The sequence below is a fragment of the Nilaparvata lugens genome, chromosome 5 (genome assembly GCF_014356525.2).
Source record: "Nilaparvata lugens isolate BPH chromosome 5, ASM1435652v1, whole genome shotgun sequence".
Classification (NCBI taxonomy): Eukaryota; Metazoa; Arthropoda; class Insecta; order Hemiptera; family Delphacidae; genus Nilaparvata; species Nilaparvata lugens.
The window spans coordinates 58,297,280-58,323,812 of record NC_052508.1 but is presented as its reverse complement, the minus strand read 5'-3'; the positions used below and the strand labels follow the sequence as shown (position 1 = coordinate 58,323,812).

Here is a 26,533-nt window from a genome sequence, read left to right as displayed (position 1 = left end):
TAAAACATATTTTCACATGAAAATTGTTTGCTTTTTCCCCCTCAAGAAGTTGATATAATTTCAAAGTTGATGCTGTACAGTAGTTGTATAAATACCATTGCAAGAATAAATAACACCATTAGGAATAAATTTTAATGTTTATTTAGAGTAGAGAGGTCTAGTGTTGATACACATCAATGCTGTCAAGTCCTGTTATTATATTTATTACTGTTTATAAATCATTTAAAAAAATTCTAGATCGAAATAGTCATCAACATCAAGGAAAAGAAATAATAGGATCGAATGGTTGCGATCTCCTGCTATGGGGTTGGTGTTAACGGGAAACATTCGTATTCATTTCATTCCATTTTGCTAAATTTATCACATACAATAAAATTCAATGTGAATGTATCATAAATAATATATGAAATCAATGATCATTTTTTTCTAGGTTGGGTCAAAAGATAAAATCGAAAGAAATATCATTTGAAAGTTGTGTTTTATTGCGACTAGAGATTCAATTTACAATACAGGATACATCACAGTTCTGTTCAACAGTAGGAATGACCAACAATGATACCAAGCTACAATTCTGTTATGGTACCACCTCACATTCATAATTTCTGACTCATCAGTTGTATTTCTGAAGCTCTCTGTTCATTCCATGAAATTATACAAGAACGTATGAGGTAAGAGAAAAGAGTATTTTCAATTTTATAAATCTTTATAGAGTATTCTGCAATATTATGGGTTAATTCGAGAATGATCTTCATCTTTTAACAAATGTTTGTGAGGAGCATTTAAATCCATCAGCTTCTGAGAAACTATTCTACCTCATGGTAAGTGGGAAATTTACAAAGTAGGGCAGGTCAATGTTATTTATTTGTTCAAATGTGTAAAGTTTCGCCAATAATGTGGAATTATTCTGGTATAATCTATCAAGAGCCTAGTGAAGATGCAGGAGAAACAGTAGCACACTCGTATTCTATAGACTTTGACATCAGTTTTTACTCATGGAAGAGCATGCACGTGGATCAGAAATTATGATTATGAGACGTAATAATGAACAGTTAACATATACGGTAACAAGAATCCAGCTATAGTGAAAGTTTTTGCAAATCGTCCACACCTATTATTGCACTATTAGATAAGTTCTTGCTCTCTTATCTATTCCATTCCATTCTCATAACACGTGGGCTATTGTTTATATTATTTATCGGTGTTGAATTGAGGTAGAAATGGAGGACTGCAACTCAAATGTTATGAGATAGAAAAATGTCCAGAAAGTTATTATTGGAATAATTGCTGGCCTATTATCACTGATTTTATTCTCTGTTGAATAGTTCGTCTAAATTGTGGATGAAAGCTTTTATCTGGTCCAGTTTTTTACTTATAACTAGGGTTAGTGTGATATTGTGTTATGATAGGAGGATGGATTTGGGGTTGTTTGCTTGTTTTCAATGATTAGATGGATATCAATCGAAAAGCTATTGAAAAATGATAATAAATTAGTTTGTGTTCCACCATAGAGAAACAATAGCATAAGTAGGTATCCCATGGTATAGGGCGTTTATGTCGCAACTTTTACTGTTATCTCAAGCCGATTATTGTCGATTTTTACTGTTTTGACCGGGTAAGAGTGTATGAACGGCACAATATGAGAGACTACCAGTGTCATAAAGCTTCACAGGAAAGAACTACGTGCACTATCAGTTTGAGATGACAGTAAAAGTTGCGACATAAACGCCCTATACCATGGGATATCTACTTATGCTATTGTTTCTCTATGGTTCCACTAATCTCAGTGTGCAGGAAGTAAAATGAGTTGGAATTTTAAATCGGAAAGTAGGCCTAAAGATGAATGAAGTATATTGCACTATTTTTAATGAACTTATTCATTTGTATAAATTCACTTCTGAATTTAAGGCTCTTAAATCCCAACTGACATTGAAATTATATAAGATTAAATTACTAAAGAAAGTCATTCCAATCTGGGCTTCAATTTCGAATAAATTTGTTAGGTTCTACAAGACTTGTGTTTGATCTATCTACATGTCACTTCAATATAAAATTCAGGTTTGAATTTAATATAGAATGTTTTTAATACACCAAAGAAATCAAGTTTTCCTTAACGAATTAGGGTTGAATTGATTTTACTGGTACATTATTAGATAAGTAAAAATTCTATTAGGTACTTAGTATCAATCAATATGGAATTCGAGAGACTGAAGCTGAAAGTATATTATTTACTAGAGTGGATCTAGTACACCACAAAATATTCATAACACAATGTAAGTAAAAACCTGGACTGACTACAAAATGAAGAACTATTGAATCTAAGTTAGTAGCGTTTGTAATAGTTTAGGATAGTTTTGCTTTAAGACACATGGTTGATAGAGCTTTCCTATGAATTTCTAGTATATATTATATATATGTGACGAATACATTCTCTATTGATGAGTTTGTTCACGACCTTACTACCACAAGAGATAACCACAAAAATTGTATTTAAAAATATAACTCTTTGTTATATTCACCAACAATACTCACCACAAGAAATTTACAAGTTCTATAGGGTTAAATAATACCTACACTATAATTAAATTGGAATTGAATACAAAGTTTACTGAAGGAAACATCATACATCCAAGATAAATTAAACATCTAACAATAATACGGTCATACAAACAGGAATTGGAATTACATTAACAATCAATTGAAGAGAATCACCACTCATGTAAACTATTTACAGTGTTTTTACAGTTATTCATGAATCAAATCTATAGAATTTTTATTATTCTTTAGGTTTTTTATTGACATGACCGACCTTCTCTTTCCTAACACTATACACAGAGACAAGTATCCGAATACGTTTACAATAATAATTAAAATAATTCACATCTATGTGCATAGTGGGGGATATTCAACCAACTCATAATTATCAAACAATTGTTTAGCAGATTGTGGAAATGTTTCATTACAATTTTATTTATTTAATCATGACTGTAGTCTAATTATTGACAGATATAGTTATCGAGAATCATGTAATGAGTTACATTTGAACATTTTAATAAAATATTTTATCACTTTTTCATTTTATGTACAATTCTATAATTTTTATTTACATATGCACTCTGAAAGTGACAAATGTCTTTGAATACATGAGCGATAAACTAATGGAAGTTGCACTCGTATTTAGTGCAGAATTATTTTATTATAATATTTCACAAAAACTAAGAACGTCATTGGCTGGATTATGTGCAGCATTTTCACTGATTTATAAAAGCTCAGCACTAGAAACTTGAAAATAAACAGCTATATAGGCTATTCCAAAGATTAACTTTGAAAAATTCTCAATTCTGGACCTGAATTCATAGATTAGCATCTGACAGGAGCACCAGAATGCCTAATTGACATTTTGCAACCGATGTTTGAGGTCAATTTACGATAGCATTATCTAGTAGCATACCCGGGTTGTTAAGTTACCATCACCGGTCTGCCTACTGCACACTGCAATTGACAAACAGGTCGTCAGTTAATCAAGCAAAACACTTTATTTTTTCTAGAAAGAAATATTTCTAGTTCTCCATTCTATTTTTTTCTATTTCAAAAACTGTCGCATTTTGCCTGGAAAATTGATAGACAATAGCTACTGTATTTTGATTTTGGAATTGTTTAAACAGTTTGGAAATGTATTATAAATAAATAAAAAATAATAATTGGTTTACTATTCTCATAAAAAAAATATCAACCAATTTTTCGCATTCCACTCATCCTATATATAGAACACCTAATATAACAGCTTGTAGAAGAAAGATAGTGTAAGTGGTACTAGATAGAGTAATTTATCGATTCTTAATCAGAGAAAATGCCGACGTTTGTGGAGTCGCCAGAAATATGCTGAACATGCATGCAAAACAAGATTAACGAAAGCTAGATATTGCACTTAATTTCATATAGATTATATCACTCATCTAGAAAACCTGAAGTATGTAATTATTTAGTTTCTAACAAACTTGAAACTAATAAAATGAGTCCGTAAAATACTAAATTATCATGCTAAATTCAAGTGTACATAGGATCCTAACTTATAATCAACTAATCTAATCCAATGTTTTCTCATTAGTCAATAATCACAACTTATACTTTTCAGTCTTATTTGTTTAAAAATGGAGGTCTTCATCTAGTGTTATAGAATAATTATTTATGTTTTATTGACCTCTTTAATTATTTGCAATGACTGGACAGCACTATTTATTTTCATTGCTTAGAATATAAGACTATACTACTGAAGCTTCAATAATTCGAAAGTATGTTGTAGGCTTTCTCAGCCAAGCAGTAATACAACATCAGAAATCGAAGCCACCCTTCATTGGTCTTATTCATTTATATCAATCATCCAATATTTTGCGACAGAATATGACTCATTCCCATAGAATTTATTTGAATAAATTTACAATAGTTAGGAATATCAACCGGTTATTCGTTTGAAAACCAAACCATTTCAGAAATGTAAAAAGAATGCTTGAAAGAAGATGGAAATATAGATTGATATGAGCTACATCCATTGCAATAGTTGAAATCGACAAAGAACAAGGTTGATTTAGCAGTGGCAACAGTTGTCTTACTGAACCAGAATATGTTACGCTATTATTCAAGTTTTGGTATTTTATACTTTACTTAGTAGAGATGTACATAGTAAGGATGTTCACGGTCAGACGTATTCGTTTCAAATCTTCATCTCAAGAATGTGAAATCAGATGAAGTATTTTTTCAATAGTATTTTGAATTGCACATTTTCAGTCAGTGTCGGACATTCCATTCCAACTTTTCAGACTTTGACAATGAAGATGGCTTCTCATTCTTTTTCCTCGTTATTCCAATATTTAAAGGATATTAATCATTAATTATTATCCGTTGTTCAACACCTATACCCAATTACCCTTACGAGACCTTTCACTTATCATTCTGAAACTTTTAGCGGATCGGTATTAACTTCTCACTTGCTGTCTTTCTAAGAATTCAATTACTTTTTCTTCAAAAAATTAAAGCTCTTAATAACACAAATTATTCTAGAAAAATATTCATTTTCGAATATTTCAATTTTCAAAAGGAAAATTTTACTCTACAGATGATGTGAAGTTTTTAGAGGTTATTTTATCATCTATTCTCAAATCATTATTTCATTAGACTGGATATACTTATCGACAAGTACAAATTGAAAATTGGCTTGTTATCATCAGAATTTTTATATTCTCCACATATTTTTGGAGAGTAGGTTATAATAACCGACTTGAGTAAATCAAAAGTTTTTTCTAATAAAACTTTATAGTATTATAACTTTTCAAAATATATTTATACAAATTTATACTTAGAGCAAACAATTTCACGGTCACACTGATAAGATATTTTTGCTTGCACAAACGTGTTGAATATAATGTTATAAGATGTTATAAGAGGTGAAGAATTAAACATGTCATTGACAAATTTTTACATTGATTTTTAAACATACACTGAATAATGCAACACAGAGATTTTCAGCAGAAGAACCACCCACATAAATATATCGACATCAACTATAATACATGTTCTGTTTTTACATGAAATAGGAAAATATATAGTTGGGTGAAGAGGGCCTGTTTTGGACCACAGCTACACTAACAATTCCACATTAAACTCCCTATTACACTTCTCAAAGTTAGGACCCGATTCAATAATTATGATGTTTTAATCTATAATGGACGGTACATATAGTGGGGTATCCAGTTCATAATACTCATTGGAAGGTTTTACATCAACAGCTGAGGGGAAAGTTAGATTTTTGTCTATTTACAAACTCTCTTCCGAGAGCAGGGAGAGAGGAACCATTTTATACACAACTGTGAACATCGCTACACCTACACCAATCTATCATCAGGTATTCCACACTACATATACACATTTTGTGTACACATGAATACTTCAAAGTGCTCTTCAGCATAAATAACAGAGAATTCAACATATTATCACCAAGATAAGTTATGAACTCTTATTAAAATGGAGATTTAATTTTTACTTATAGAGGTTGCACATTATTTATCAGTACTATCATGAACTGAGAGTGCAAAAAATCATTTTAATTTACTCTTGAATATTTCTCAAGAGTTACTCCAACTTCAATAAACTACCTATATCTTTCAAGGCAGAAAAGTGAAACATGCCTCGAGCTTTATCCTATATCCCATTCATGCTAATGTCAAACGTAACTGATATTTCACAACTTTACAAAAAAAGTGTAAAGTATACCACAATATTGATAGCATAACATCAGCATCACATCTTAATGTCAAAAAACTTGTCATTTCACTTTGGAAAAAACAATGTATCAAGTTAAGTGAGGTTTAAATTATTGAAGCCTTTATTATTAGATAAATAATAAAGTTCCAATTATTTAAGCCTTATATTCCAGCTTGGAATAATTTTCCAATTTTTCGATTTACTATCTTATCAGGTCAATAAGGTACCTTTCAATACCATATATCACTTCTACTGTCACGGTTCAGAGGCGAAATGCAAGGAGAAAATGTGAAGACAGATACGGACTATTCTAGTCTAGATGTCAATTCCAGGTCATCTTAGAAGGGAATGATGAACTTCTCAAGTCTCGTCCAAGAGTTATACATCGGGTTGGATAGGTTTACATTCATATTTTTCGTAAAAGTCAAGTGCTATTTCGTTCATATGATGTTCACTCGATGACCAAGCATCTAGGCAGGTGTTCTCTTAGATATTCGAAAAGTTCACGCGAAGCACCAGGGCAGTTGGTCAATTCGAGCTCCTGGAGGTGACGAAGCTGAATTAAACTAGATAAGCCACTCGATGTTAGCAGTGGGCAACCTGAAAAAACAATAAATTATTAACAATCAGCATCTAAATAAATATTTGGAGATCTTTCATATACATAATAATATAAGAACTTACATTTTTTATGAGAACCATAATGTATGATGTGAGGGAATTATGAACTTGTTGAAGAATTGAACTTTAATTAAATAGCATTTTCTACCCAATTGATAATGTTTTCTTAATTGAAATACAAAGTATCAGTAAATCTAGTGGAATTGTAGAGCCTCTTTACAGTTTTTTGAAGAACTATCTAGGAAATCTCAAATAGATCTTCAAATATTTACTTTGAATGTAAATATTTAATAATAAGTAAATAAATAGGCCTATTATCGACACAAATACAAAATCAATAACTTTCTATGTAATTTTGGAGTTGAATAAAAATTCTGGAATAATGAGGTTTATAATGCAACGAAATAATAAACCAATCAATATATCAGTACCAAGGAATAGGACTTGAAGTTTCATCAGTAAATGTGGTTATTTCCTGCAATATTAGCAATGAAGCACCTAAACTTACTAAGGGAATGACGTCATACAACCGTATACGGAATGACGTATCACTTCTCCCGATTATTCTGTATGTGAGAATAAAGTTGTCACAAATGATAAAATACATTTAACACATAATGAGAACACATATGAAACACAATAAGAGACACACATTCAACATGGAAGTTGAAATTCTTCCTTATGGAACGTCAAGGTGAATTGATAATTGTCACAAAAAACGTTAGTTGGAAAATTACTACCATCAGCAAGCTATTTTATGTTTTATATAGCGGATTATCTACTGTAACATTAGAGAAAAAAATGGATTCTGAACATTATAATAATTATAATATAGATTTTCACAATATCTTTCAGTACTACTTTCCCAATATTTTCAGAATTTCACAATATTTTCAGATTTTCACAATATTTTCCAGTAATACTCATTTCATATGTGTATCTCATTGGTGGGTTTGCAATAAAAGCTTTAGCTTCATAGGGGTCGTCCACAAACCAGAAACTTCTAGATCAATAGGCTCATAGGCTGATTGCTTTAAAGCCACAATCTTGTGGTTTGAAATATGTTGAAAACCGTCCACATCAATCATGATTATCCAGCTCAATCACAGCAAAAGTCGAATATCCTTTATACAGTTATGTGGGTACCATCTTTCGATTCTTAGGCTATTAAATAAAAATACTAATAAATTGTCAAAAACCACAGATTTATTGATACTTAGAAAGACCGGTTTCGGTTGTTACACCATTGTCAATCTCCAAAAAACAGTTTATTCATCATCAGTCAATCATCAGTTTATTGGAGATTGACAATGGTGTAATAAATAATCAATTCAATATTCCCAAAATGAGAAATAAATTAGAAAATTTTGTTTCAAGTTGCAATCTAAGAAGTTTGGTAGTACACTGACCAGCTAGAGAGAGCACTTGCAGGTTCCTCATGCCACACAGGTGTTGGATGCCGAAGTCGCGCACCTGTGAACACCAGCGCAGGAAGAGGGCCGACAGAGAGAGCATCGTCGAGATGTACCCAACTCCTATGTCAGTGATGTGAACGCATCTGCAACATTCAAAACTCTATTAATTTACAAATATTATGTACAATAATATAATGATAATGATGTACTGTTACTTCAAATATTTACTGTATAAAATTTACACTGTCTTCAGAAATGTTGTGGAACTTCTCTATGATGAGGTGAAAAAGTGATTATACATTTTTTGTGGATTTTAACAATATTTGTGTAATCACTTCTTCATCTCATTTACTGTATATGTCTCGTACTAAATATGTGGTTATTATATTTTGTATATCCAAATATTTGATATTGATGATTGATAATAATGTTCAAATATACTCCAACAAAAATTTATTTATAGTAGGTTCGGAACCCCCGCCGAAAAACATCTCACTCACATCATCGCGAGAAAAAAACTTGTGGATTGGTGTAGTAATTGAAATAATAATTCGAAAGTAATTTATTAATCGAGTAATTTTGATGGTAAACTTTCAATGAGGAGTTGAAATTGAATTGATCTAATTCCTTCTCTCTCATTGCTCCTATTTCATGCTCAATTCCATAATTACTTCTCTTTTTTATTTAAAGTCTAATCACCATGTTTTATAATAGAACCACCTTCATAGTTTATTTCTTACCTATTTCATCTAGCCTCTATTGTATTGTATTATGAAATTTAATTTTTCATGGTATACTTTCATGATAAGTTTCATTCCACATGGATGCAAATAAAAACTTTTCTTTCCTCTAGTTTGCTAATGTGATCTAGTATAATGTTAACGGCTTAATATATACTATATTATTTACCTTGATATGTGTAATTGATTAATACTGATGCGGAACTATTCAATAATTATTATTTATTTCTCAAGTGTGATTTAATTTCAATTCTAAATTGTCATGTTTTTGTGAATAGGCAGCAGCCTTGTAACAATTGCCAATAAATATCTTATCTTATTAAAGCTGCGTTTACACCAAAGTTAATAACAAAGTGTTAATAACTTAATCCTTATAGAGTCTATTAGATTGAACATAACTTATCATACACATGATGAACATATGTGTTTGTCAAGTTCCGTTCAATCTAATAGAATCTATAAGAATTGAGTTATTAACATTTTGTTAATAACTTTGGTGTAAACCCAGGTTTAGGCTCCTTTCAAATTTCATTAAATCTATATTATAGTAAATTGGATGAGCTACAATATTTGGATTATTCTCTATTCATCAAAATAATTTGAATTGATAAAAGATTGATTGAATCTATGAATGGAAATTAAGAGAAATGATGTTGTGTTTATCATATTATATGAATGTAATCTAGTTAGATTTTCACACCGTTCAATGTATACGGTACCGTACTGAAATGTATATAAGATGAATAAAATAGGCCTATTCCTGAAATGAAATTGAATTAATGTTTTTGAAAAATGATAATGGTTTGAATGTACATTGTTTGAATAAGTTACATTGTTTAATAAATACATTGAACATTGACTCACCAACTATATAACTATATTCACACCAAGGCATGAAACTGTTTTAATAACGAGCAGAATTGTCAGGTACATTCTTCCTAGGAGTCGGAATTCTATTATTGAGGATTACAATAATTTGAACAAAAGAGACTTGGAAGTGAGACAGATTAATAGAATACGGCAGATGAATAGATGACAGAGAGCATGACTGGGTGGTGGAGCTGCCGTACGTATATAACAAAGGAGAGACAATTGGATGGAACGCAGCCAGATCTAAATGTGAGGTTTGGAGGAAATAATTGGAGTGACAGCCCAGAGCTCTGATTGGACCGGTTCTTTTCCCCACACCGAATCTGATTGAAATATAATCACAATCACTTTGATCTTCAAGTAAACATTCGAATTTCATCACATTTTGTGTATAGTATCTATTTGAAAATCATGTTTGATGATCGATTACACAGTAGGCTAGGTACTTTCATTGTTTTTAATCGACGTATCATCAAATAATTTTCTATGGAATTTCGGGACACAGACAATGTATTTCTCTCCAAGATTACAAGTTTGAATTCAATGAATATAAAATTTTGTGTGAGGTGAGTAAAGAGTATTTTGTAATACTCATTTGTAATATAAGATACGTCGGCTTAATTGTAAGATCCCATGTGAAAGCATAGGAGAGCTGCGAAATATGAAATATGATCTTCAGGAGACGGGATTCTGCCATGTGAAACTAGCCAAGTGACTGTCATTCAAGTTAGTGTTAGTAACAACAATTCTATACTAAAAATACAATTCATTAAATCTCAGAAGCAAAGCAGAAGTACTTTTACAACTTTCAGTTATTTTTCCAAAATCACATAAAATTCATTCATTAAATCACATAAAATCTCATTAAATTCATTCATTAAATCACATAAAATCTCAGAAGCAAAGTAGAAGTACTTTTACAAACTTCAGTTATTGTTCCAATAATAAAAATTTACTGCAGATCAGAATTCAATTTAATGAATAAGTTTCAACTAGGAATTTATAATTCAAAATGAAAAAGAGTTTAACCATGGTAGAAGAGTGCAAATAATTGTATAAAGTTTATTCAATTTTGAAAACCAATAGTAAGAAAGGAATGAGTTGCTACTACTTCTGCTGCACTGAAACTTTTTAGGCTGTGCAAACAGACTTCTTGAGATGCTTTCTTAGTAATGAGACATATTTTCTAAGCTCTTTGAGCTCCCCTTTGCGTTGCATTAATTAAAACAGAGACTGGAACAGAGGAAGAGAGAGAAAGAATTCTTTTAGGTAGCTGCTACTCGAAAATTATTACTTGAAAATGAAAATAGTTTGGGAGAGGTGGATGCATCTCGAGATATGATGCTCTTGCTTTTGTTTCATTGGAACATTGTTGGGAATTCGAGGGAATATTCAAGCTGAAGATGAAAGAGGTGTGGAAAATCCTTAAAGATAAGTTACGTTTCATGTTAAAAAAAGAATAGAAAACCGAATAGGCTTGAAACTTGGCAAGAACTTGACAGTCCCTGCGACTGTTTGCATTCAAGAGCTCGGCTTGAACTTCTATTATTTTTCTTTTCTTTTGTCTTTCTCTTCAAATCACAGCGTGGTGAGCTGTGAAAAACGAGCAAACTTGAATTTTCTTGAAGAAGCGAGTTCACACAAACGTTTCTATCGCGAAGAGATGCCATTATAGAGCTTCAAACTTTCTGCATTCTCTTCGGAATATTAATGAATTGGCTCGCCTTTCATAATCTGCTTGGAAAATGCCAAGTCATCTTCGACATGCCCGCCCATTTTAAGGCAAACTTTCTCGTGAATTATCCCAGATTCAAAAGTACTTCGACTCGCCGACGTTATTTTTCATTATTTTTAGGTCAGCGTTTTTCATTGATTTCACATTGTATGATTGATTTGATTGATCCATCCATTAAGATTCTACTGCTCTTTAATCTGTTTTCTTATTAATGGGTAAGATACGTGGGCCTAAAATCTCTCAATCGCTACTTGACCGATGAGACTTTCAATGCAATTAGACTTCTATACTTTTATTCAAACAATATAAAATCTTCATAGTTCCTGTTCCTCTTTTCTCCCTTACATTAAATATATGTCGACATAGAAAGCTCCAAACGTTTCAAAATCACCATGATCAGTGAAACGTGCTGATTATAATAAATCGTTTATTATGATTAATTTGTAAAAATTATGTTCTAATTCGATTTTAAATGGATGAAATTCTGTAGAATGTTTGAAAAAATAATTTCAACAAAAGGGTTTAACCATTTCAATGCATTGTCAAGAACTCATCATCAGCAAATAAATTTCGTATAAGGGAATCAATAATTCCTTCTGTGGTTATCCACTACCACAAATTTCAAGCTAAAAATTCATTTAGATTGAACCGTAATTGAGTTTTCATACCTGCAAGAGATTATCCGTTCTGTATCCAGATTTTTGACCTCATATAGAAACTGTATTCTCATCTCCAATCGTATTTATATGCCACATTTGAAAAATATACTATATTTGAAAACTACTCTTTATTCGGGAAATATGCTATATTTTGTTGTTGAAATAAATTCAAAAAGTGATGGTAATTAGGAGTCTAATAGCCAGAAAGACTTGGATAGAACACAGGATTTAGTGTTGGAAGAGCAAATAATCGTTACAACGACGTCGCGTCGCTTGTGAGGAGAACTAAACAGCCGTAAATGGTTTCTTGCGCCGAGTTGAGCGCCTGGAATTTATAGCACGTTATTTATATGCGGAGAGTTCTCGGTGAAGCGTCTAGCGACGGAGACAGCAGGATGTTGGCAATACCTATTAATAAAATGATCAGGTGGTAGCCGTACGGCTGCTGTAAGTTATTTTATCAGCGCACTCCAGAACGGTCATCTGGGAATTGATCCCCAGGCGGTGCGAGTGGATGTTGCGGGGAAATAAGGTTAATTAGTTGCTGTTTATAATTATTGGGAAGGCAATCGGCGAGTGTTGACGGGAAGGGGGACTGAGCTGAAAGTGCCCAGTTGTCAGGGAGATGCGAAATGGAGGGGGAAGGCGGAAAATGGTGGGTGGGCGAAAACGCAGAGGTGGAAAGTAGAGGGTAGTGAGGGGGTGACATAGCCACGTGGGGTTGATGAAGGCATGAAGGCACTAACCAGGCACTAGCGTACATAAGGGCTGAATACAGCAGCCTGCTGAGTGCAACTACTGACAACGCTCTAATCAAAGGCCAGTTGATGGAGCATATACGAACTCCTGTTCAATCTACTGTTATTAATTCACCCTCAACACCCAATCGATTTCAACTTCGCCTATTTTTCTCTCTGACACTACGTTGTACTCAGTTATCCCTTCTTTCCAATTTTACCACCTGAAATCTCTCACTTTTCCACGTACCTTTATCTTTTCCGCCTACTATATTCAAAATTTGTCGACCTCTTCATATATTTGCAGTGGATGTAGCATAGGGTGAAGGGAGTCACTATCGCACAAACGCAGTTCCTATACATTATTTCGAAATACATCCTTGTCTATTTCTCCGAACTCAATCTCTCACTCACTCTCTCGAGTGGGTGTGACTGTCATGCGTTTGAATTTCGCCCACAACAAAAATACATCGATTTCACAAGACATATCTTCCATAATATATTATACTCTTCTTTCTCTCATACATTTCCTCTTTCTCACTCCCGGACTGCTTTCTCCACGAGGTACATTGAGCACGTGCCTGGGGCTTATGGAGAAAAACAAAATCTGAATACGAAAAAGAGTATTCTTCGAAAGTTCTCGTTCGCCTCTTCTTCTCTGACTTCTTACCCATTATATTTTTGTTTTCGGGAGAAACAGAAAAGCGCATGGAGAAAAACAGAGTCCAAATACGAAAAATGAGTATTTTTCAATAGTTTCCCTTCGTCTCTCCGTCTCTGACTGCTCACCCATCAAATTTTTGTTTTGTGTTTATAAACCTCTAATATTTGGTCTATCAGCTCTGACAGTAGCTCTGTGAAGTTCTCGAACAATTACAAACTTGAATAGCTGATTTGAAGCTGATATCGATTGATTTCGAATTCCTAGAATATCAATTTCTTGGTGGAAGGTATGAACAACAACGTATTTAATTATTCATTTGAAGTAAAAATCTGTTTTGGGGTCTCTCTGTGAGATCAAATTGTGTAATAAACCACGACACTTACTTGACCCCCACCAGCCTTCAGGGTTCTCCATACCCGCTACAATCATGGCTACGTCACAATATTATTTGAGGTCAAGGGTGTGGGTGTGCTTGTGTTGTCTAAAGCACTAGTGAGTTTGGAAAGTCCCTTTCTCACTCTCTGGCATGAGTTATTCTTGTATAACTCTGTACACAGTATATATTTGTATATTACATAATATATCAACACAAGCATAGATGAATTTACTGTTTTATGTAAACAATCCTGCTCTGACCTTCCCATCTTCTTTTCTGAATCATCATCCTTTCTCTTTCTGCCTCAAAATGCAGTGCGACCACAATCTAAACGTCAACAGCAATCATATCTCACGCACTCTCTTGCATCCCCATTCCCCAACACCCACCTAAAACCGGCGGTACTCTGGCAACGTTAATCAACTCATGCGTCAGCTAAGAGCTATTTCGCATTTAAAACCGCTTGTATGGCTCCCATATCCAATCAATATATTCCATCACTGTTTATAATCTTATCAGAATTGAATCATTGTTAAGAGGAAGTAGGCTAACCTGCCAATGCCAGGTTTGATGATTTGAGCTGATTTTCCATTCATTGATTGGTTATTCATAACAAAACATACAGTTCAAAAGGACATGCACCATAACTCCAATGTGTATAATATTATGCTAGTTTGTTGATTTAGGACTTCTATAATTCACAAGTCAAACAGACTTGTATTGCGACGTTTTTCAACAGCTGCCTTTCAACAATAACATTTTGAAATAAACCAAGTCGACCAGTCTTCTACAGCTCAATTCATTTCTCTAATACGAAAGTTCCATCATCAAAGTACGTTTTCTTTATCCAACATTGTATATATAGTATATGAACCTTTTTTCCTAACAATTTATACAGCTCCTGGCTTCTGTCAAATTTAGTCAAGATACCGATCAGATCTGTCAAGATACCTGTGTCCATACAAGGCTTGGCATGAACTTGTTTATTTCTAACAATAATTCAGTTATTTTCTGATACAGATGATTCCATACTCATGAACTTATCCCATCCCCCTATTTCCTTTTGAACATTGAAAATAGCAATGTGTATAATGTCGCTCCATCTTGCTAGATAATTTTCTCACCCTCTCTGCGATTCTATAGAGAAAGCGCTGATTTGGTTATTTTGAGACTGTGGCACCGAGCAAAAAGAGACAAAAACAAACTCAAACCTCCCGACTTCTAGGCTAGCACAATGCAATTGCAGCGTCGATTCGCCATTCGGTCGTTTATGTAGCGTCGTTGTCGCAAGTGGCACCCCACTTGCAGATAGCATAACGACATGACTGCGACAAGAACGACGCGACTATCGCGACGCGACTTGCAGGGCTCGAGATAAAACAGACACTTGGAACTAAGTGTTTCAAGCAGTTTTCATAACAACTATACTGCTACTGAATATTCAGAAGCTTTTCTTGTTTGTGCAATTTCATGAAAGAATGGAATCAGCTCCAGACAAATTATCGAATGAACACTTTGGAAAGTGGGATCATGGAGCTATAAGTACAAATATCGTTGGCTAGGAGAGTGACAACCTGCAAACTCCATGCAAATTTTTGGCAGACAGCGAATTAAACTCAGTTCTATGAAAATTAGGATTCAACTAGTTATGGCACATCCCAGTTGAAACAAATTTTAAAGGAGACAGGAAAAACACTATGGATGATTTATAAAGATATTTCTGTCGCGGCAAGAACTTATAAAATAACTGGAAATTCCATTTTTATTTCAGTTGCAATCTTTAATTACGATTTTTACGTTTTTGGTGATCACTGAAATTTCAGGAATAAGAAAAAATCATTGATTCATGGGGAGACACAAATTCATGGAACATTTCATGGAGAGTATACGATACACACGCAAGAGAGGGTTTCGATGGGATGGATAAGCAAAGAATATCGACAAGAGTTGAAAGCTGTCAAATAATTCTTGAGACAGAAATTTCCCAAGCAACTTGCGAAGGTAATTTCCTGTTTTCGAGAAACACTTTTGTAATGTAATAATCGCACTCGTTGGCATTGATAATAATCAGATGGAGATCGGCTCTCGGCTCCCCATTCGGAACAGTGAATGCTGATTTGTCAGATGGGGAGGGTGGTGGAAGGTGGAACGGTGGAGGGGGAAGGGTTGTCACGAGGAAAATTGAATGAAAGAGTGGCCTGAAGCGCTGTGACAGTGACGTCATCCCAAGTAAAGGCGGAAGCCCAACCCGGTAAGTCTGCTTAAGTTTGTTACCGTCCTCATCTGTAAATCAATTTCCTGCTTAGCAATGAACTAAGCTTCCATTTTCTTGCTCAACTTCAATTTTGCTCCATGCTGATCACGACCCTGCCTTGTTTGTTCACTCTGTCTCTGTTAACATTCTCCAGATAAAAACACATTATTATTATTGGGTTGAGGGAAGAATTTAAGAAGTTCTTTTCCATATATTATCAGTATCAGTGGCATTGAAAACGAGTTGATTCTTGATTGTGACATTTCATTGATAGCTATATCATGGAGAAAACATAGTTTCCTGGAAAACATAGAAAACATGGAGAAAACATTATGAAATCCTATAATAGTAATATAAGTGTGGTAGCAATATTGAAATGAATGCAGTTACATATAATGTACGTAGGCTCACTTAGTTTAAATATGAAATTTATAACGACTCATAATAAGATCTTATTTTGCCACAAATTCAGTTTCTATTAACCTGAAAATGAGATGTTGTCAGTGGTTAATATCAACCATGTAATTATTACATGATTAGGTAACGACTAGATTACGATCTAGTCAATCGATGCTATATAGTTCATAGGATGATGTACTGTAAATGAAAGTTACAGCAGCTTATAATCATTCCTTTTAAGGTGTCTGCTGCCAACTAACGATCTCTCACAATAAAAAAAAGGCAGAAAGGAGTTATGAGTAGTATGAAATATTTTTATGGCCGTCTGTCCATATAAATTTGATGGAGCAATAAAATGTATGTTGATCTACTTTCATAAACTATCCGTTGGAGGTTTTATATTGTGTACAAATAAATGAGTGCAAAGCTTCGGGCTGTCGTGTAAATTACGTAAATGTGACAGAAGAATAAAGTGGAATAGCTTACTCATTCATTCTATAATTGGATTCAATCTAGAATTCACTGAATTATCTACTCATTCAATCCTATCTATTAAGCTCGATGAGAATTAAACTATAACTCTATTAGAACTAAATTTGTTTTTGAGAAGGAACTTCCCCTCATACACTCTCACAATTATTCTTCATAGTTCAATTATTCCTCTCTCATGTGATCGATCACTCTCGTTTTAATGTTCTCAAGAACTCTCGTATTGGCATTGTAAAATAATTCAGTGTGAAGGTTTGTATAGAATGTTATTCATCCCTTGAAATGTGTAAATAAAACTCAATTATTCTTATTCGCCTTCAGCAAGTTTTAAGCGCACAAAACCCTTGTTTCAAATATTTAATATCTAGGAACCTTGACAATACCGTCCGTACATGCAACATCTCTCAAGTTATGCAACAAGCCTAAGTAGTATTTTTCAAAAGTCACTACTTTGTCACTTATTCTCTTTATTTGTCACAATCACTTATTTGTGTGAGACTTCCTATAATGGAAATTATCCAATGATTTGAGGGTGGTTTCAATTTTATATTGCACAAGTTTTCCTAATCCTAATTAAACCTCTCAATCTAGGTGTAATCTTAATTATTCAAATTTTTAATTCCTGGTAGGGAGATGCAGTTGAATAATGGAGGATGAAGGATGGAATTAAAGCAACCAACTTGGAATCAAAATCGATAAGCAGCTCATTTGAATTACTTATGATAATGTCTTTGTCCTTCATACAAAACGATCATGATACTGGGGAGTATCCATCATTATGTCCATCAACCTATCCGAGGAGATCTTTGGAGAAGTGGAGGGGGAAATAAAGTACTTAGATCTGCAATTTTATTCCGTGGGGAAACAGTTTCGATGGTATCACTATCGTAATAAATTGCGTGCGGATAATTGAGCCGTTTGTATTTCAATGCCAGTAGTGCTTGTAGCCTAATCTGCCCCTGAACAGAGTGCTTCCCACCTAATGGCTTGTCTCACCAACTTTAGAATTTGAATGAATACTACACCAACGGAACGTGTCCAGCGGAACAAAGTCAATTGTCACGAAATAGAAGTTTCTGGTAGCTAGAATAGTCCTACATTTTATATAGTCTATTTTTTAAATATACTCGTATTTTCACACGAGAAGCGATATTTCCAATAATTCAGCAATCTCAATCCATCAATCACATTTTATACCATAGAGAAAATACAGCGCGATGAGATATCCCATGGTATGTTCCAGTTTTCAATGTTAACTAAAGCCGAGTAGTTATTTTCCAGTGACGCTGGTAGTCTCTCATACTGTATCGTTCTTACTCTCTCACCCGGCCAAAACAGTAATAATAGACAGTAGTCGTCAGTAAACGGATTGAAATTTGGAACATAATCAACCTAGATCATGGGATAGGTATCTTCTTATGCTGTCTTTTCTCTATGATTCATACTCTCTACTTTATAACTCTCCTCAAATGAAGATGTCATAATCTTTCTCTCTCAGCTTCATTCTCCTGTTAGTCTCATTTTAATTAACTGATTGAGTTGTCTATTGAGCATTGAACATTCTCTCCATCTCATTCTGATTTAGATTTAGTTATTTTTTATTATATTAACTTTAATTATTAGTTTATTCAATCTTTGATATCTCTTTGCGAGTTATAAGGAGAGGTACCGATAAAATTAAAATTCTTAAGCTTGAAAAATGGTCTGAACACTCTTGAATTTGTGTAAAAAATCTTAAAACAACCACAGTCCGAGTTTGAAAGAAGTAGTAGCGTACATGATTGTAAACCAGGAAAATGGCCAAGGCTGGATTCACTAGCAGCGCCTAGATGTATTGTGCATTGAGTATAGGCCTGCCTGTGTGGTGTTATTGAGACGCGTGTTTCCTTATCACGGCATTTCAGTTTGCGAAGCGGTAGAAGCCGTGGTATTGAGCGTTTCTTGTCACACGCTAACTGCTTTTTCTCACGCATCCCCCCTTACCCCCTCCAAACTCCTCCTCATACCCTGCCATCGTTTGCAATGTCACCTCAACATCAATATTGTACATCATACTCTCAATAATGGGCGCATTTATATTGATGTATATTTTCACCTTCAAAACTCAAGGGTACATGTTTCAATCTGAAATGATGGATTAAGGGCAGGCAAATCAAGTGCATATTCAACATTCTAGCTCAAATGCATTTTGAATTTGATTATGATTATAGGAAAAGCTCAATAGTTAACGTGTAAGATTAGATATTAGCACAAATTACTTGCCAAATTGTATACTATCAATTACTCAGAAATCTGTAGTTTGTTTGATGAGAAAAATGCCTATCTGGGCTCCAAAGAGGGAGGATGATTTGAGATGAATATGACAGTGTGAATATGCCACATGATACGTATGAAATATATACCTATGAAACAGATTATGCATAAGAGCACTATGTACTATTATAGATTTCTAGTTTCATCATAAATATAGTTTTATTATCCCTTTTGATTTCCAACAAATGATTCATGGGAAAATAATATATTGATACCTGGATTGTGGAGAGGTTGTTTTTTCCTGGGAGTTGATAAAAATAATTATTTTCTTTCATTTTGCGCTAAAGATCATCGTGAACTTCCACCTTCATCAACAAGCCTCTCAATCAATCTTTATTCTCCACTCTAGCTCTCCATCCTCTCCTACCCATGATGCAAAAGTCTTCCGTGACGTCATCCAGCCATATCTTCCTTAGTATATGTCTTCTTCTTGAAAACAACCTTTCCTTTTAAAAAAGTGAAAACAACCAAAACAAACAAAAAGTGAAAACATTCTATAATTGCTCATTCACATCTGTAGTCACTTTTGGAAGTGGAAATTCAACATTCCTGGCAACAAGACACCAGTGCGAAGTTGAAAAAGGATTGGGTTAATAGCGCTGCTAATAACAAGGATAGGAAACCAATGAGAGGTAGTGACATGAAACACGAATCTCATATAGTCTATACAAAATTACTTTCGACTGGAGGAATATGCGGCGCAGAGATATGGAGGCAGATCAGCCAATTACAGTCATGAATAGAGTCATAGGTAAAAGCGCAGTTGCCAATTTGTCGATAAGACTCAGTCGACTCAGTGCTTTCAGAGAGAAAACATCCGTATGATTATCGTGACCAGTTGAACACTCATTGGATATTGGAGAACGCTGGCCGGTTCAGAACGGCAACATCACCGCCGCTGTATCCCTACCAGTCGTTGTACATGCTACTGCGCATGACCCTCCCAAGTCAAAAGTAATTTTGTACGGACTATAATCGTATAATCGCTTATTTGTTTGTTTGGATTCAGTGAGCTGACCTGTCAAGAGTGAGTTCCTCGAGCATGTTGAGATCGCAGGCAATGTACTCGAGAGCGGCGTCCGTGATGCGCGGGCACCAGGACAGGTCGAGGCAGCGCAGTTTCTGCAGGTTCTCGGCGATCAACTCCACGCCGTCATCCGTCACCTTACTGCATCCCGACAGGCTCAGCACCGTCAAGTTCGGCAGCGAGTGAACTGCAACACAACACAAACAATTCAAACGATGATAGTTGTTTCTGACAACTTGTATACTCATGGCCCACACATGGGGGGATACAGAACCTCTATCTCCCAGGCCCGGGGCCCTAGGGAGCCTTGACTGAGGCCAGAGATTTTTGCAGAAAATGTTTTTTCCAATGAATTACAGAAGAAAATAAAAGTATATTCAATTAATAATGATACCCACAAGATTGATACTGTCAAAATTGAACTGCTCATTATCGTCTTGAACACTCCAATGTACCTAGAATACCCATGTAGAATACCTACAAACATAGGAATTCTAGAATAGGTATTCTAGGTACCTTGATCGCATCTATAGAAATCGAAACAGCAAACATTGATTCAAGAATCATCATATTTCAAAATCATTCCTTGAATGAAGCAGTGATCAACCATTCCTATCTTTCAGTATCTTGATTTTTATGATAATTGAGAACTGAAAGAACATACAATTCTATGAATGAAGTGACTGAGTCTTCAACGCTTTATACTCATAACGACAAAATCGAAGAAAATATATGAAATAAAAATACTGAGTTTGTATTTATTGACTCGAGTTACTCGAATTATGCGTCAGCGTCCACCTATGATCAATACGCAGAATTCATGCAGTCTGCTGAGTTCTTGTTAACCAATTATTCATCGAAAACTAATGAACAGGAGTTCCCTGACGTTCATGGAAACGACTCAGACGTCTACAAAACCACAAAATCTTCACCTTCATCGTTTATCACATCACTGTGGACATTTCATGGGAAACTAGAAAGTAAATTAACAAATTTTAAATCTTCGAATCTTATTAGCATTTTTTCAAAGAAAAAATTGAGAAAAAGATTTTGTTTAAAATCTATACTCTATAGGAATTCAGAGATTGGAGAAAAAGCTACAGGAGAGAGAGATCGTAATATTATAAAAGAGTAAATCAGAGGAAAGGCTAGAAGAAAACAAAAAAACAGGGTTGAAAGCAAGTCGCCTTGGGTATAGAGAATGACTGCGAAGTAGGAGAATTCCCAATAGCTTTCCGCCATTCATCCCATCTTATTTCCTGCCCTCTTTCACAGCACCCTTGAGGAATATTCTAGGTTCTTTCAACCGAGCAGAACGAGACTTTGCAAAAACAAGCTCAGTTGTGATTTTTAATATGTAATATTTTTTGTTGATTGTGAGGAAAATACCTCTTTGAAGAGAATCTATAGTCACAATCCATGTATGAGAATTCGGGATATCTGAATATCATCGAGAATTCCAGTTAAAGATTTTTAGGGCCGGTTTCCGAGCTCGGGATTTAGCCTAGATAAAGATAAGGTCCTAGACTTTAAACAGCTGGAGTCAGAAAGTTGGCTTTCCAAAACGGGGCGTAGTCGCAGCTTTTATAACAGTAGTCGTAGTTTTTATTTACTCATTTCTATAATTGGAAACGTTTTTCCTTGACGAAATTAGACATTACTAAATAATTCAAAATAGCTGAAACTTTTCAATATTTCCTCTTTATTCTATTTTGTGTTCAATTTTCTAGTTTCTCGAAGTTTAATTCAAACGAGACTATGACATTGACTGCGACTACGCCCCGTTTTCGAAAACCAATTTTCTGACTCCAGCTGTTTAAAGTCTTGGACTTGGCTAAATCCCAAGCTCGGAAACCGGCCCATAATATCCTATACTAAAGAATAAATTTAGAAAAAAAGGTTCTGGTGGGGACACCTACACAGTAATAAAACATTTCAATCTTGTTAGTGCAACAAACAATGCATAAATTTATACATTGAAAAAAGCTGTATGATTTTCAGTGCATCCAAGTACAGTATTGCATGTGAATAAAAATTTGGTGCAATTTGACAAAGAAATGTTGATGTACAAAAACCTTTGTTTAGTACAAATCAATAAGAAATTCATGTAACTTTTCAGGGTAGATTATTTATTGGAGTCAGAGGTTGAGTTTGCTATTAGGTTTGGTAAAAGTTCGTTCTAGTGCAGTCCATGAGAAGCGGTCTAAAAGTTCCTAAAATATTCTAGTAAGGTTAGTGAGTTTCGTTCTTCAAGGAACTGAAAGGTCTGTGAGGGGTTCGTGGGTTTCGATCTCTTAGTTCCTAAAAAAGCGTTAGGTTAGTGAGTTTTAAAATTTATTGTAATATACAGCATTATGCAGTGGATAATTGAAATAACATGAGTTTATATAATATATATATATATACAATTCGTTCTATAACATGGTTTAAAGGTTGTATTTGTGGGATGGGTGGGGGATGGATGTCATGTGATCGTTCTAGGGCCGGACAGTTTCAGTCATTTGTTCCAAAAGATGTTTTTTTAAAGTTAGGATGAAGCTCGCTCGGCTCTCGATGGACCTGATAGAAACAGGAAGTGCATTCCATGCACGACAGGCACTGACTAAGAAGGATTTTGTGAAAATAGTAGTTCGATGATTGGGTATCCTTAAAGTACTTTCTCCGGTTCTAGTATGTGAAGCATCTATCCTCCTACCTTCAGAGACAAATTTGAAATCATCTTTAAAATAGTTCGGATTACCGTATATCAAGATATCTCTAACAAGCTTGACTATTCGAAAAAGCCTCTGATCGGGAAGCTTTAATGTTGAACTAGCAATGTGGGCTGGGGTGATATGATCATGGCGTTGGAGAGAGTAGACGAAACGTAGACAATAATTTTGGCAACGCTGTAGTTTATCATTCAGAGTGACTTGCATATCGTTAAGAACAGAATTACAATACATTAAATGTGGGAAGATGAGAGATTGAACCAATAATAATTTAATGTTTCTAGGGAGGATATCGTGCATTTTCTTCAATGCATGCATGGCTGAGAATACCTTTTTACAAGTTTTGTTCACTTGTTCTGACCAGTCAAGAGTATTATTCATAATAATGCCTAAATTTTTAACTGAGCTACAGTAAGGAATGTCATTACCGTCTACACTAATTTTGTGAATCGATTCAAGGTCAATATTGTTTATAAGACGAGAATATCCAATTATAATGGGTTGTGTTTTGATGGGATTAAGCTTAAGGCCATTTTTCTTTGTCCATTCCACTATCGAATTGATATCCTGATTCATTATTCCAACTGTTTCATTAATTTTTGTTATGGGACAGCTTAAATAGATTTGAAGGTCGTCTGCATAAGTATGGAAACTGGAGAATTTGATAATGGAAGAAAGGTCATTAGCATACAAAGTGAAGAGGAGAGGGCCTAAAATTGAACCTTGTGGTACTCCATGCATAACGTTTTTCCAAGTTGACTTTTTGTCACCGACAGATACACATTGTTTCCTACCTAATAGATAGGATTTAAACCAAACTAACGAGTTGTGACTGAAACCAAGAATAGCCAACTTATTCAGAAGGACTGTATGATCAACAGTATCGAATGCTTTAGAAAAATCAAATAGGGTGAGGATGGTGCATTTTCTTTGGTCCATAGCTAACCTTATATCATCAGTGACACGAAGCAGAGCTGTCTCAGTTGAATGGAATTTTCTAAAGCCTGATTGAAAGTTATGAAGCTTACTATTGTTGTCTAGAAATTTTACAACTTGAGCATGAATGAGTCTTTCTAGCACTTTGGACAATGCAGGTAAAATACTGATTGGTCTAAAATCCTCAACTTTATTGGGTGATGGAACTTTATTTAGAGGGCGAACCAGAGCAAACTTCCAGTTTTCAGGGAAAATGCCTTCTTCAAGTGACTTGTTGAAAATGTATGTAATGGTTGGTAAAACAGCAAATAACATCTTCTTGATAAATTTAATAGGAATTTTGTCTACACCCATAGCATTACTATGAATACGTTGAATTGCTCTGAAAGTGTCTTCTTCTGAGATTGGATGGAAATGAAATTGATCAGTGATTGGTAAATCTAAGTTTGTAACCTGCTCTTCAAGATCATCAATGTGATTAGCAATGACAACTTCGTCGCGTTGGTTAGAGTGTGAAACGAAATGGTCATTTATATTATTCAATGGTAAGTCAATTTGTGGATTCGATTTCTCTTTGCCAAGCCCGAATTCTTTTATTCCCTGCCAAAGTGATTTAGAGTCTTGTCTATTGTTTGTCATAAACGAATTCAAGTACCTAATCTTTGAGTTCCGTAATTCCTGTTTAACCCTATTTCTAAGGCTCCTATACTCTATCAAACTGTCCAAGTCAAATGTCTTTTTAAATTTTCTATGTGCTTTGTCTCTACGTCCCATCATCTTAAGTATGTCTTCAGTCATCCACGGTACTCGTCGTTTTCTATTAATCCTCCTTGTCACATAAGGTGCATGTTTGTCATACAAAGTCAAAGTCCAATTCTCGAAAGTCTTGACCATGTCATCAACTGAGGGTAATGCTTCAATTTGATGCCATGGAGTCTGAGCCACATCAGTCAGGAAGGCGGCTTCATCAAAGTTTTTGAAGTCTCTATAAGTGATATTTTTCTGTTCTGGCTTGGGTATCTTATGGGAAAGTACACAGTAGATCAAATCATGTCTAGAAATAGCTGGGACTGAGATTTGGCCTGCTTGAACAACCTCATTGGGATCACTAACAATGAGAAGGTCAATGAGTGTGTCTGATTCATTAGTATGATGAGTTGGATCGAGAGGTAAAATAGTCATGTTTAGGCATTGGAAAATTGTAGTCAGTTGAAAGTAGTCAAAGTTACGATTGTCATGTTCAAGTCGGTGTTCATATCCCCCATAACTAGTATACGGTTATAACAAGGCATAAGAGAAAGCAAGGCACTTTCGAAATCTGTGAAATGACCTATTTTTGGTGGGCGATAACAGATACCAACGAGTAATTTATCAGTACTAGATAAGGATAATTCAAGTAGCATAAACTCTGGTCTGGAACAATACTCTTGTTTAGATGTGATTAAAACTTTTGTTTTGATACCTTCTTTCACATAAATTGCTACACCCCCACAAGCTTTATTTAATCTATCATTCCGGAAAAGATTATATCCAGGCAATGCAACAAAATTTGATGAAATACTAGGCTTCAAAAATGATTCGGAAATTCCGATTATATTGAAGTCCTGAAAACGGAAGATTGCTCTGAGTTCATCAATGTGGCAACTGAGGGATTGTACGTTAAGGTGAGCAGCCTTGAAAAGTTTTTTGAAAGAGTGGAGCTTATTTGCTAGAAACATACCTGCGTCATTATTACTATTATTGAAATAATCATACCTACTTGAGGGCGAGCGAGCTGACGTGTCAGTGAGAGGCATCATGGAAGCAGCAGACCAATCGTGAACCGACCTCAGAACAACACATGACGGGGAAAATGGGGATGAAACTGATAAAACTTAACCTAAATGAAAAAGTCTCTTGATTCGAGTGCATTCAGCATGCCTTGACAGTTCGGCTCCCTTCACTATTTAAAGCACTAGTTCAAACAAAATTCACTAAACACAATAAGATGTAGATGTGTGGAGTTCCGGTGATGAATAATCCTAATGGTGAATAAGACGAAGATTGAGGAAGAGCTGGTAGTGGGAGATCTGGTCCAAGTGGAGATAGAGCGAGTAGGTATCCAGTAGTGGAAGAATCGGGTCCAAGTGGAGGTAAGCGAGAAGGAATCCAGTAGTGGAAGATCGAGTCCAAGTGGAGACAGAGAGAGATGGAATCCAGTGGTGGAAAATCGAGTCCAAGTGGAGATAGAGAGAGATGGAATCCAGTAGTGGAAGATCGTGTTCATGGTGGAGATAGAGCGAAATGGGATCCAGTAAAAACTGAAAAAGAGAAGAAAAAGCCAGCAGAAAAA

General features: G+C 34.7%; 1 protein-coding gene across 1 annotated transcript in view; it reads right to left on the bottom strand.

Annotated features, from left to right (window-relative positions):
• Window positions 1–458: 458 nt before the first annotated feature.
• Window positions 459–26,533, bottom strand: part of LOC111044267 (F-box/LRR-repeat protein 16) — a 60,845-nt gene continuing 34,770 nt past the window's right edge. The window contains exons 3-5 of the mRNA XM_022329359.2: window positions 20,546–20,741; window positions 8,286–8,434; window positions 459–6,855 (exon numbers count right to left, since the gene is read on the bottom strand). Coding sequence (XP_022185051.2) covers window positions 6,707–6,855; window positions 8,286–8,434; window positions 20,546–20,741 — 494 coding nt within the window. The 3' untranslated portion in view covers window positions 459–6,706. The remainder of the gene's footprint in view (window positions 6,856–8,285; window positions 8,435–20,545; window positions 20,742–26,533) is intronic.